The sequence below is a fragment of the Paroedura picta genome, chromosome 2, assembly GCF_049243985.1.
Source record: "Paroedura picta isolate Pp20150507F chromosome 2, Ppicta_v3.0, whole genome shotgun sequence".
Classification (NCBI taxonomy): domain Eukaryota; kingdom Metazoa; phylum Chordata; class Lepidosauria; order Squamata; family Gekkonidae; genus Paroedura; species Paroedura picta.
Window position 1 is genome coordinate 106472827 of NC_135370.1, and position 14089 is coordinate 106486915.

General features: G+C 46.0%; 1 protein-coding gene across 5 annotated transcripts in view; it reads right to left on the minus strand.

The window, feature by feature from the left end:
• ANO3 (anoctamin 3) overlaps window positions 1–14089 on the minus strand; it is a 312581-nt gene that overhangs the window by 204079 nt on the left and 94413 nt on the right. Inside the window, exon 1 of one of the 5 annotated variants that reach the window (XM_077321995.1) lies at window positions 2282–2467. The exons of the other annotated variants lie outside the window; for them this stretch is intronic. Within the exon in view, the coding sequence (XP_077178110.1) occupies window positions 2282–2333 (52 nt within the window). The 5' untranslated portion in view covers window positions 2334–2467. Of the gene's footprint in view, window positions 1–2281; window positions 2468–14089 lie in introns of those variants that run through there. 5 annotated transcript variants of the gene reach the window in all.

Below are 14089 nucleotides of genomic sequence, written 5' to 3' on the forward strand. Positions count from 1 at the left end.
TCACATATGAAGTATTACACACTTAGGAAATAGACACAGAATTCATTATTTCATTGGTACAGTAATGAAATAATGTTTAAGTTTGCTAACATTTCATTGCAAGAGCTCCTAAGCCTTTAATAGATGTCTGATAAATATTTGTCACGTAGTTTTTTCTTGGGGTTGTAGAGAAAAAATGCAAGGACAAGATTTGCCTGCTAAATTACTGTTTGTGGAACTATAAAAGGCACTGGAACAACCTTTTCAAAAAAGAGTTGGCAACTCAAACAATAATTAGGTTAGTTTGAATCTAGCTACCTGGGAGGTCAGATTTATATATTTAGAAAATTATTTATTACCTCACCCCCACAGCCTCTGTTGAGGAGGCAGCGGGAAGGATGGAAGAAGACGCTAGGCGTCCACTGCACTCTGGGAGGGCAGGGGGAGAGAGAGGGAGGTGTGCTCAGTGCACCCATAAAAGGCACGGTGAGAGTGAGCCCTCCCTCTTTCCTCCAGCAAGCAGGCCAGCGAGCAGTCAGAACCTGCCCACCCACTCTGTTATACCGGTTTGGTTAAAACGTTATTCTTGTTGCTGTTACTCAAGTTGTTCTTATTTTGTCACAGCATTTCAGGGATGGGAAATGGCATGGTGGACATCAAACTTGATAGGTTGGGGGCCTCAATTATGAGGTGGCTTGGATCGAGCTAGGCCAACCCAGAGGGGAAGGCTGGACGTTCACTAAGCCAGTTGTGTGCCTCTCTCTGGCACATTAGGTTGGAACATGTCCCTTGGTAGGGCTCAACACCTATGGGTGACCTTTCTCCCGGGAAGGAGACAGGGGGTACCCTGGTGCGTTGGGCCAGGTTTGCGGTTAATACCACTGGGTCAGGCTCTCTTTAACCATGCCCAATTTGTTGCCAACTTGTGTGTTAATAAAAGCTGTGGCCATGTTTAAGCCATCCAGGTTTCAGTGTCTTACTTCCACCTCATCATACACACCTGCAAGTCGATGCTTTTTAATAGACCTATTCAAAGTAGCCTCCAGATCAAACATTATCTGCCTAGCATCACATTAATGGTTGGATGGATTGAGTTGTGACAGAATACAGGAAGAACTTAGATGAACTGGTGATTGTTCGAGAATAAGATCTTTGAAAAAGTTGGAAAGGGGAAGTATGGTTATTCATAATGGTTATTCACAAATCCAGTTTTAACACTTCCAGACTTTGTGTGGAAATGTATTCCAAAGAGCTATTGAAAGCATGCACACACACACAATCTGGCACTAAAGTTCAGTAAACAATTTAGGACGGGGGAACCCTAATAACCAGTATGGCTTGACAGTAAGTTTTGAAGGTGGAGGAATCTGCTCCTAACTATACAGCCTTAATGAAGGCTCTTTGCTGGTTTAGCATCTCACAGCCTCAGTTATTTACCCATAAAAATGGGAATAGTAACTCATGCTTCTTGTGAGAATGCATCCTTTTATATACTACAAAATGATCAGGGAATTAATAACATGAAAGCATACAACTGCAATGCATTTCCAATGAGAAAAAATCAACTAGAAAACAGCTGCAAATTACGAATAATAACCACAGGGGTAGAATATAATATAAGATCATCCAGACAAACCCGTTCACTCTGAAATGCTTCCCCATGCACCAGTTTCCACACACACATGCACACACACTATGAATATGATCATTGTTTTTCAAAAGCGTGAGCAGTTCAGTAGTTTATCCAACACAGCCAGGGTAAAATCTTAAATAAACTTTGCTTGATTGGCTACAGAAAATGTTTCTATAATTCACCATAGGTATGAACATGCTTGTGAAGCAGGAAAAAAAAACATTCTTATGACTCCAACAATTTGCTAAGGCATATTGCACCTCATGATATAAAAATAAGACAGGAAGAATTCTGCAACACTGAATGACTGCAACGTCGGACTCTTTATCTCAGCACTGCAAAGAGCTTTGTAATTGCATAAGAAAGCATCCCCTGTGGCAAACGGATCTCTAACCAATTGCCAATACATGTGGCTCAAATCCTTTTTTGCCACCCAGAAGAAGAAAAAAATGTTTCAGTTGGTGGAGAAATTTATTTTCCCCAAAGAACCATTTCAAGGTCTCCAGTAAAGAGCATTTTAACTTAATGCAAGAGTTTAACAAGCGGCTGCATTGCATCGAGCGCAAATGTTTTCAGCAGCCGTTGTGCCGGAGCATGAGAATACTGCAAGGGCATGCAGACTAAATGATTCCTCACATACTGCTTGAGAGACAAAAGACTCCTACTGACCTTTTTGCTGTTTAAATGACTGAATAGAACCCGAGTGGTGAACCATCTTCATATATGAGATGTCGACTGTAGTGATTTACTGAGCTTGAAATAATCAAGGTGTTTTAAAATGGGAAACAGGCAGGCTTGCTGCTCCATCGAATCCAGCCGATTCGGAGCAGCTATGTAACCCAGCACCTGCTTCGCTGAGCACTCAGCTTGGAAGACTCTACTCCCCTTGGTTGTCATAGAAACCAGAAAGGCCGGTCCAGAATCACACTCCCCTTAGTGGATGCTTTAGGAATGTTTCTCTACATCAGTCTAATTGAGTGAATGCAGCAGTGTATTGTTTTGAACCTTCTGTTCACAGAAGTGACTTTTATTCACTTAGATAAAGAAAACTAAGTGGTCACAGAATCAGCAAACTGTTCTCCACCACCAGCAGAAAGATACTCATAGTATAGAGAGTTATGGAAGTAGACAAAGGCTTCATTTCCATTGTCTATTAAAACACTAGTGATAGAAGTTTGGGAAGTACCAACTTCATGCGTGGGTTGCTTTCTTTTACTTTCAATGTATTCTATTTCTTGGTCTCTAAATGTCTTTTTCCTTTTGAATGTTTTACAATTTAACAAAAAAAAAATGTCTGTGTGAGGGCACTGCATTCCATGACATTTTTAAAAGTAAAGAGAGATGCTAACATTTTTGAGGGGATGGTGCCCATGTGTTTAAGAGAACGTGTTCCCTGAATTGAAAAATCCCACTTAAAATTGTTACTGACTATTGAAAGATCAGCAGTGGCCACCTAAGAAGAGAAAATGGATGTGATCCTATAACAAATCCCCAACTTCTTTCTTCTTCTTTTTCTTGGCTGAGCAAGCCCTTTTCATCTTTGTTTCACCTTGGAGTATTCATACCCATGTTTATATAAAAGCATGAATATCTCTTGCCTTAAAAACACTATGGGGTAACTATATTTATTTTTGGATTTTTATTCCGCAGCTCTCAGTACTGTCTCGTGGCATTGTACAATAAACAATAAAATACAATTAAAAACCCTTAACAAATTAATCAGATGGCAGTACTATCAGGGTTCCAATCTCCTACCCCCTGTTCAGGACCTGGGTCAGATGAGCTCTTTTCTCTGGGAGCGGGGGTCCTGATTTTAATAGACATTGAGGGATCCCCCATTGGTAACATCAAGACCCCACCCTGGCCACAATCATATGCCTGAAGAGCTCCATCTTACAGAAACCTGAAGAATACTGATAAGTCTGACAGGGCCCTTAGATCTTCTGGGAGCTCATTCCACCAGGTTGGGGCCAGGGCCAAAAATTCCTGGCCTTGGTCGAGCCCAGGCAGATGTTTGGGGAGCCTGGGACAACCAGTAGATTCATACCCACAGAGTGAAGTGCCCTGCAGAGGTGCATAAGCAGATAAGCGGTCCTGCAGATAAGTAGGACCCAGGCTGTGTATAGCCTTATGTTGATTGTGACTTGATAGCCCAGGTGTGCCAAATCTTGTTGGATCTTGCAAGCTAAGCATGGGCAGCTTTGGCCAGTATTTAGAAAGGAGAGCAGTAAGAAAATCCATGATTGCTACATAGAACCAGAAATGGCAAACCACCTCTGAATGGCTCTTGCCTTTAACACCCGAGGGTCATCCAGCTGTGACTTTTCATCCCTTTCCATGGCCATAGTAAAGTAATATAGGACAGGAAACCATACCTCAACTAGCAGGAAGGAAAGATGAATGTGCTGGCCAGGAGAGATTAAGAGGTACCACTAAAACCTTGTTACACAATTAAAGAGGACAATGTAAAGAGAAAATGGATGTGACCCTATAATGATTCCTGAACTTCCCTTTTTTTCTTTTTCTTGGCTGAGCAGTTCCTTTTCTTCTCTGTTTTACTGTCTCTCACATCGTTGTTTAAATGTATATAGATACATGCTGACCCAACCTAGGCAATTGAAGAACCAACACAAATCCATCATTTGTATATGTCAGATTATGGCACAAAAGAGACTGGCCATTATTTTAAGCAAACTTTTTTATTTCACATATATGAGAGTGGTAAGGCAGCAGAAATGCTGTCTGAAGGTGTCTGCCCATGAGGCTGGGAGTTTGATCCTAGCAGCCGGCTCAAGGTTGACTCAGCCTTCCATCCTTCCGAGGTCGGTAAAATGAGTACCCAGCTTGCTGGGGGGTAAACGGTGATGACTGGGGAAGGCACTGGCAAACCACCCTGTATTGAGTCTACCATGAAAACGCTAGAGGGAGCCCCAGCCATGGTGGCCGCTGGAATCACCCCAAGGGTCAGACATGACTCGATGCTTGCACAGGGGATACCTTTACCTTTTATGGGGAAAGTGTTAGATCAGACTCTCAGGTAGGTTGTAGGTTTAAAGTTGGCAGGTGAAATAGCGACCGCGGATCACCATGGCTGCTGTTGACGCCGCGGGGTGCCCAGCGATGACGCAGCTCCCCCGGGCATCAGCAGGTTGTGCCGTCACATGGCTTGAGAGGGGCGGGGCGCTCAGCCTTAAATAGGCCGAGCGTGCCGGCACCAGCCCTCTTTGTGCCAGCCGCCGTTGGAGACAGCGTGCTGTCCCGACCGTGGCAGGGAGCAGGCCTGAGGCAGAGGGGAGCAGCAAATGGTGCTGCAGGCACTAGCCAGCCCCCAGGCCATCCACCATTCGCAAAGAAAGATGGATCACTTTGAAGAGGAGGTAGACGGGGTGGACCTGCGCAAAGATGCCATACTGGCAGCAGCCGGCAGCCAAGGGCCAAGGCATGGCTGGGGTAGCAGGGATGCCCAGCGGAGGAGGATGGCCCAGGGATGGCTAGTCAGAGGCCCTACCTCCCGTTTCGGCTGGGGGTTGGGGAAGTCGCCGGGGCGGGCGGAGCACAGGCTGCACAGCATCAGGCAGCAACTCGCATGGTCCCAGCCCTCCTGGGAAAGGGGGGCTGCGGTGGCCGGCTCCACTTCAGCCAGGCTGCAGGGGGGTGGCAACAGCCCAAGGGGCGGGAGGAACCATTCCCCACGCTGCACAAGGTCGCGACAAAGGGCCAAGAGCCCAACCAGGCCCTCAACGTCTAAGGAAGGGGGGCAGGGGCAATTGGGATGAGGGCTCTAGAGGAGCCTCCCCTCCCCCACCCAGAGCTGCATGGGGCCAGGAGGCATGGGGAGGGAAACTGGGCATTGCGGTGCGGGCATGGGCATTGCGGTGCGGATCCTGAACCTTCACCCCGGAGAGACTCAAGGGCCAGCAGGGGCGGCCCCTCAACCACCTCATCATCATCAAGGGACGGGAGGGGGCATTCACACACACCCCCAGAAGCAGGGGCGGAGTGGGGGACATCTCCAGGTCCAGCAGATCATCCGGGTCCTGCGGCAGCAGGCGGTGGGACCAGGACCTGGGGGATCGCATGGTGCAAGGAAGACCCAGGCCTTGTTCCCCCTCACTGCTGTGGAGGCCGGAGCGACTCCACAGGAGGCAAGCATCACATTCCAACAGGTCTCATTCTGGGGCTTCCGCCTGTCCAGCGCCTAGGGATCTGACCCGCCCCTTCCACCACGTCCGGATAACCAACGCCATCAAAGAGGACCTCAGGGTTTGGGTAGAGTTCTTGGAAGGATTCAATGGGGTGGCGATATGGCAGTTGCCATTCACTGCCAAGGACACACTGCAGGTTCATTCTGACGCCACTGGAGCCAGCGGCTTTGGAGTGTACTTCAATGGCCGCTGGTGCACCGAACGCTGGCCAGCCGTGTGGCCAGCCAAAGTCTTGCGAGACATGACCTTCCTAGAATTCTACCCCATCCTGATAGCCGTGGTCCTATGCGGGGAGGATTTCACTGACAAGAAGGTCGAGTTCATGTGCGACAATCAGGCCGTAGTCCACAACATCAACCGGCGGTCATCTGGTTCGGCCAGGGTGATGTGGCTAGTCAGGCGTTCCATCCTGGCTTGTTTGTCACACAATTGTACCTTCAGGGCCCACCACGTCCCGGGGGTCTCTAACAAGCTCGCCGACGCTCTCTCCTGATTTCAGGTCGAGAGGTTTTACCGGCTCACTCTGGGAGCGGCCAGGGCCCCGGAGACTTGCCCGGCGGAGATTTGGCGTCTTGGAGTTGACTGATCCTTGACGGTGTGCTGTCATCCCTGGCAGCGTCGACACGGTGGGCTTACCACCAGGCGGCTTTTAGATTCTTGGACTTCACCGGCAGGGTGGGGAGAACCTCAGCATGGCCGATGGAAGAGGAGATGGCTCTGCGATACCTCGCCCACCTGCGGGAACGGGGGTTGTTGCACCTTGATGGCCACGCTTTCAGCTTTATCATTTTGCAGCAAGGCTGCTGGGTAATAGGACCCCGGCAGATCATTCCTGGCATGGCAGGAAGTAAAAGGGTGGGGAAGACAAGCCACTTCCAAGCCTGACGCGTGCCACCCCATTACACGGGCAGTTTTGGTGCGCCTATTGGAATGCCTCTCTATGTTCAGAGCAGCATTTTGCATGGCGTTCCATGGGCCATTCCGGGTAGGTGAACTGGCAGCCCACTCCCGGGCCCCCAGCAAGTTCTCAGGACTGCAGGTCATGGACATCCGCACAGACGAGTCTGGCGTGGAATGTTTTTTTCGGCGGTCAAAGGCTGACCAGGGTTCTGAGGGTTGGCGGGAACAGGTGTAGGTTCACTGTTCACTGGCGGTTATGCTCGGCAGGGGGACTCTTTTCAGGGAGGCCCACCTGTGTGTGGAACTCCCTGAGGTGGGGATATCAGTACTCGGGCGCAGCCTACCCGGCTGGGGGGCCAGGGGCCCGGGGAGCCAAGTGGCAAGCGGGCACCAATGGAGGCGGACGCCTTTTGGTCCCTTGCTGCTGCTTCCCTGAGTTCCACGGCGAAAGGTGTCCCATCCTCCTGGCTGGGAGTGAGGCGTGGAACCTGCACCGCTTATGCAGCCAGACTGCTGGGGGGGGGGGGGTCAGGCTCCCTTGCCAGCATAAGGCCAACCCTCTGTTAGGGTTGTTTGTTAATAAATGGCTGCAGCCAATTTATTTGCCAAACATGGAGTTGTGTCGTTGCTGGGGCCAGTCGCCACCTGCTAGTCAACAGGCAATAGGAGTGAGGTAACTTTGTATAACTCAATACAAACTCGTAGTTTGTCAAAATAAAGTAGCTGTTTTATTACACAGACAGTATAACAAACTCTTTAAAGATATAAAGATGTAAAGATATGCCTTAACAGTCACTGCTTAAATAAACAGGCATAGAATCATAGAGTTGGAAGGGGCCATACAGGCCATCTAGTCCAACCCCCTGCTCTACACAGGATCAGCCGTAAGCATCCTAAAGCATCCAAGAAAAGTGTGCATCCAACCTTTGCTTGAAGACTGCCAGTGAGGGGGAGCTCACCACCTTCTTAGGCAGCCTATTCCACTGCTGAACTACTCTGACTGTGAAATTTCCCCCCCTGATATCTAGCTATATCGTTGTACTTGAAGTTTAAACCCATTACTGTGTGTCCACTCCTCTGCAGCCAACAGAAACAGCATTCTGCCCTCCTCCAAGTGGCAACCTTTCAAATACTTAAAGAGGGCTATCATGTCCCCTCTCAACCTCCTTTTCTCCAGGCTGAACATTCCCAAGTCCCTCAACCTATCTTCATAGGGCTTGGTCCCTTGGCCCCAGATCATCCTCGTCGCTCTCCTCGTGTACTCTTCCAATTTTATCTACGTCCTTCTTGAAGTGAGGCCTCCAGAACTGCACACAGTACTTCAGGTGTGGTCTGACCAGTGCCGTATACAATGGGACTATGACATCTTGTGATTTTGATGTGATGCCTCTGTTGATACAGCCCAAAATGGCATTCGCCTTTTTTACCGCTGCATCACACTGCCTGCTCATGTTTAGTTTACAATCCACAAGTACTCCAAGGTCTCGTTCACACACAGTGTTACCTAGAAGCGTATCCCCCATTCAGTAGGCATGCTTTTCATTTTTCTGACCCAGATGCAGAACTTTACACTTATCTTTATTAAATTGCATCTTGTTCTCATTTTCTCATTTTTCCATTGTGTTCAGATCTCGTTGAACTCTGTCTCTATCTTCCGGAGTATTTGCCAGTCCTCCCAATTTGGTGTCATCTGCAAACTTGATGAGTAGTCCCTCCACCCCCTCATCTAGATCATTAATAAATATGTTAAAAAGTACCGGGCCGAGCACCGAGCCCTGAGGTACCCCGCTACTCACCTCTCCCCAGTCTGATGAAACATCATTGCCAACAACTCTTTGAGTGCGGTTCTCTAACCAATTCCCTATCCACTTAACTATCTGAAAATCCAGATTGCAGTCCTTCAACTTATCCATCAGAACATCATGGGGAACCTTGACAAAAGCTTTACTAAAATCCAAGTAAATGACATCAATCGAATTTCGACGATCCAGCAAACCTGTTACTTGGTCAAAAAAGGAAACCAGGTTGGTCTGACAGGACCTGTTGGAGACAAATCCATGCTGACTTCCTTGGATCACCAAATCGTCCTCCAGATGTTTGCAGATCAGTCCCTTTAATATCTGCTCTATTATCTTCCCCACAACAGAGGTCAGACTCACTGGTCTGTAGTTTCCCGGGTCATCCTTCCTCCCTTTTTTGAAGATCAGAATAACGTTTGCTCTCTTCCAGTCCTCCAGGACATCTCCAGTCCTTAAAGAGGTCCCGAAGATGATGGACAAGGGCTGTGCAAGTTCTCTGGAAAGTTCTTTGTGCACTCTCGGGTGCATTTCATCCGGCCCAGGGGATTTGAACTCATCCAGTGCAGCTAAATGCCTCTCGACCACCTCTTCTTTGTCTCATAATCTTCTTTGTCTCAAAATTACTTAAATTTGCAAAGGTAGGACCATACATACAAGTTCCAATTTTCCGTCTTAAACACTTGGTAAGGATCACCCCACCTTTTTTTTTCTTTTTCTTTCTAGGAATTATTTTCCTCAGGAAAGGACTACTAGTTCAACTTCCCTAATTCAGGATCATCCTCAATACTTCATTCTGCTTACCCAAATTACAATTCTGCTTACTATTACTCTCAACTGCGACCCTTAACAGGAGAATTCTATTCAAAATTCCTGTCACTCAAGGTTCTCAAACTAGATTAGAGCATTTAAAAATAGTCTATGTCTCCAATATCATTATTATTCTTGTTATAAAATCACAAAAAAATCATAGTTTCCCCTCATTACAATTCCCATCTCTATATAAGTCAATCGCCCCTTGGACAGCTGATCTATTCGCAACACCTGCATTTCATGTGTATGTGCAGCATTTGCATTTAGGCAGCAAATGGCATTCATCATTTGGTGTCTGCTTAATATGATCATTTTGGCTAGCATACTATCAGAATTGACTGGCCTGCTGGAAAATTCACATATGTTTCAAGGTCAAAGACAGGGCATGCATTTTCCTTTGATGTATTGTAAGCCTACTGCTCAAAAATTTCATTGAGTGCCCACAAGTTCTTGTAAGAGAATGAGAGAAAAGTACTTCTTTCTTTACCTTCTCTAATCCATGTGTAATTTTGTAAAGCTCTATCATGTCACCCTTCAATCTTTGTTTTGCCAAGCTTTCACAGGGAAAGTGTTCCATCTCCTTAACCATTTTAGTTGCCCCTTTTGATATATTTTCCAATGCTATATCTTTTTTGAGGGACAGTGACCAGAACTGTACACAATATTACAAATGAGGCTTCACCATCGATTTATGCAGAGGCATTATGATATTGGCTGCTTTATTTTTCAATTCCCTTCCTAATAATCCCCAGCACTGAATTTGCATATATTTTTTATTGTAGTCACATGCTGAGCCAAAATCTTCAGTGAGCTATGTACTACAATTCCAAGATCTCACTCCTGGCCAGTTATCGCCAGTTCAGACTCCATCAATGTATATTTATAGGATTTTTGGCTCCTATGTGCATTACTTTATACTTCCCTACATGGAACATCATTTGCCGCACTGACAATCTCTTGCCAAGCCTTACCACATCCTTCTGGAGCACCTCCTAGTCCTATCTGGTTATCACTGCCATGAAAAACTTAAGTGATATTGACAAATGTAACCTCTCCACTACAAACTCCAAATAATTAACAAACAATTTAAAAAGCACTGTACCGTCCCAAAACTTGCAGTACCCCACTGCTTATCACTCTCCACTGTGAAAACTGCCCATTCAGACTCTCTGGTTCCTGGTAATCAACCAGTTTTTAATCCACAAGAGGACTTGTTCTCTTATTCCATGGCCACTGTTTACTTCAGAGCCTTTGATAAGGAACTTTATCAAAGCTGTACCCAGGAGTCTATGGCCTGTGCTCGTATGATGAAATACATGTTAGCACGTATGCATATCTGAAAGTATGCTGAGGAATCTCACAGATCACTGAATGCTCAGAGGCTACAGACTGCCAAGGTTTTGCTGTTTCAGTTATTGCACAGTGAAACTCTGTGCAACCAACATGATGCAAAGCTGCAAATGAACATTGTGTGTTATTCACACAATGCGATTTTTTACATATTTGAACCAGAGTCGGTTAACCTGAATATATGCTAAGTGTGGGATGTAAAGGAATGGCAGGTATAGTTGATATCTCCAGTGAGAGTTTCCTGATAGGGGATGGTGAATGATGGCAGGTTTCGGTGTACATCATGAAAGTTGGTTTGCCCCACTAAGAAGAAATTGCATTACAATTTGTTTTGCCTTTCAGTTCTGATGTCTAAGTACAAAATGTATTGAAGTGAGGAAAATGAAGACCACAGACATGTATTATTTTTGGATTCTTACTTCAGCATATTTACACACAGGGCAAAATAATTTAGGAGGGGATGGAAATTCTAGAACAATATCACACAGACAGCTTCTTCACTCTCACAGAAACACACATGAGTGGAGACTGACAAATTGCTGGAAGATTATGCAAGGCGAGCCGCTCATTGTGAAGTTCTCACAGATACATCAATGCCTCCCAGGAAATATTGTAGAAATACTAACTCTGGATAAATTCCATCACTTTTTATAAAAGCAGGAAAAAATGGGCATCTGGTTGTCTTTTTAACAATGGTGAGGGGAATTACAGATCACATTGTATGATTTCCAGTGAAGGACTGGGTAAGGTTGTTTATAACTCAATATCAGGAACTGAGTTAGTGTTGCCTAATTAGGATTTGACAGAGTGAATGATTTCATATAAAATGTTATGATCTAACAACTCTGCATGGCTACGTATGCTTTCTGCATTACAATCAAAACAAAAGCATCCATGAATGAAACTTCCCATAAGAAACCAGTGGTGGTGGTAAAGCCAGCAGACTCTGCAGCAGAATCATTTAGATAAAGAGAGGATCTTGTATCCTTGGTGCATGCATTAAAACTCCCTTGTGAATGGAGATGAGGGAGGGGAGAGGACAACACAGATTCATTCACTTGTTCATCTTCCAGTTATGTCTGCTATCATATATCAGCAGTGACCTTCTGCTCTTTACAAACAGGTCAGTCTCTTCACAAAATAATAAATGGACATAAATCCAATATTCAAAACTGCAACACTCAAGAATTAATAGAATAACATTTCAGTCTTCCAGATCATTCCATTGCTGACCTAAATCAATCCCCAAACAAAGGAATGTCAAGGGGAAAGTACAACATGAGGTTCCTGAACTCCAGTTAATCACAAATTCAGCACCATGAACCCCTTGAGGCTGAATAGAAATGCAGGATTTGTCATGTGCCCATGTCAATCTCTGCTGGTTTTCCAGAGCTGAAGGTGTGATCCTCCACCTCACCCATCCCTTTCTGGTTCTTTCCTGTTTGTGCTTAGTTATGCCTACTCAAGGTGAGCGGTATCACTGTGTTCCTCTTTGCAATGTTAAACAACCCTTTTAGGGGCTAGCAGTAGATGGCCAGCTTCTCTAGAGAACCTTGTTTCCCCACCTAGATCTTAAGGGGCCCATATATATTCCTGTTGGTCTTTTGTTCAAATTATCTTTGGCATTCTCCCTGCTGCAATGTCCTTCCACTGAAACCTGTTCCTATATGTTTTCTTCTAATAAACCAACTTTGATCAAGTATTCAATGTTGTAGAGCTTTGTTCTGTTGGACCAGAAGGTAAACTGCTGGATGTGTTTCTCATGGGTCATTACAGGATTATCTTACTTCAGATGCCTCCAGATATTTCCCTCTGAGGAGGAATTACCCACCCATGACCAGAGGGCATCACCTTATAAAGCTGATCTGAAAGGACTTAGAACTGTACTGCTAAAGCATCCTCAATTACAGTTACTCTGGACCAGGGTGGTTTACCGGTATGCCTGGTGGGGTGCACGGTTTTTGAGAAAAGCCAAAGTGACTGTGAGGAAAACATACAGGCAGTGGCTAGCTATCGAAGGCTGGAGCAGGACAATCATTCTGATATTGGTTGGGATTTCAGGGCACAAGGGCCCACCTCTCAGATGGTGGACAGGACATACAGCTTCTGTGGGACAAGGACCACCAGAAATGAAAGGCATAGGCTCTAGGAGGGCGGGAACAAGGCCAGGGGGGCCTCATTCTGGTGGCAGTTTCAGCATGGGATGGAACCTGTTTTGGGGGGAGTTTGGTCAGGGCATCAAATTGTCCATGGTTAGGGGCCTCCCTAAGACTATTCACACACTGGAGGTTTCATCCCAGGTTGCAGGCTGGAGTTTTAGTTGTGGCAGGTTTCCCCACCTCTTCCTGCACCCACATGGGGGAGCATTCGGCCTGCTGTACCTCATCCATCCCTGATTTGTGCTCCTGCATGAGAGCTGGGGCAGGAGGGCACCTTGGGCTCAAGGAATAATAGTACACATTTTGGTTGACTTAAACAAGGCCCCAGTTTTATTGTTAACTCCACAGGAGTGTTGGGAGGGGAAGTGTGACTTGCAGTTGGCTGACTGCAAGAACCTGGACCCCAGAGGTGCACTGGGGCCCTCCTGGTTCCCCCACTGGGAACATGGGTCCCTTTGCTGCTGGGATCCCACCTAAGAGAAGTTTCCAGTGATATCCTGAGGCCCACCTGATTCCCCCACTGAGAATACGGGTCCCCTTTCCACTGGATTACCAGCACAGGGAAGTGCCCCACCTCATATGTCAAGAGGAAGTGCAGACTTCCTTTGGACCCACCCCACGCCACCTGACACTATGAACTCTGGGGTGCCAAGAAGAATCATCCCACTCCCTTGGTCCCACCCTGTGAGGGGGCAATTTGGGACTGTGTCTGACAAAGCAAATTGCATTGTGGAAAAGGACAAAGAAGTTGATCCTTTAAAAATGCAAATCCAAACGATATCACTAGTGCAGAAACAGTCCCTGGAAAGGTTGTTCCATACCCATGGGGCTGTCACTGAAAAGGCCTACCAAATGAGCTATTTTGATTGGACAGTGAAGAGGGCCTTTTTGAAATATATGACTTTATTACTGGTACTATCATGTTTTTATTTATATTTTGTACTTGGATAGATAGATTCGTGGGTAGTCATGTTGGTCTGAAGTAGCAGAACAAAATTTGAGTCCAATGACACCTAATGACATCTAAGTTTTATTCAAGGTGTGAGCTTTCATGTGCACAGCACTGCCTAATGAAAGCCTATACCTTTAATAAAACCTGGTTGGTCTTAAAGTACTATTAAGCACAAAATTTGTTCTGCTATATTTTGGGTATTTAAGCCAAACACCTTTACCTGCTAGATTCTGTACACTGTGCAAAGTGGTCAAACCCTATACCAAAAGATAAATGGAAAGGACTGAACTATCGATTCTTCC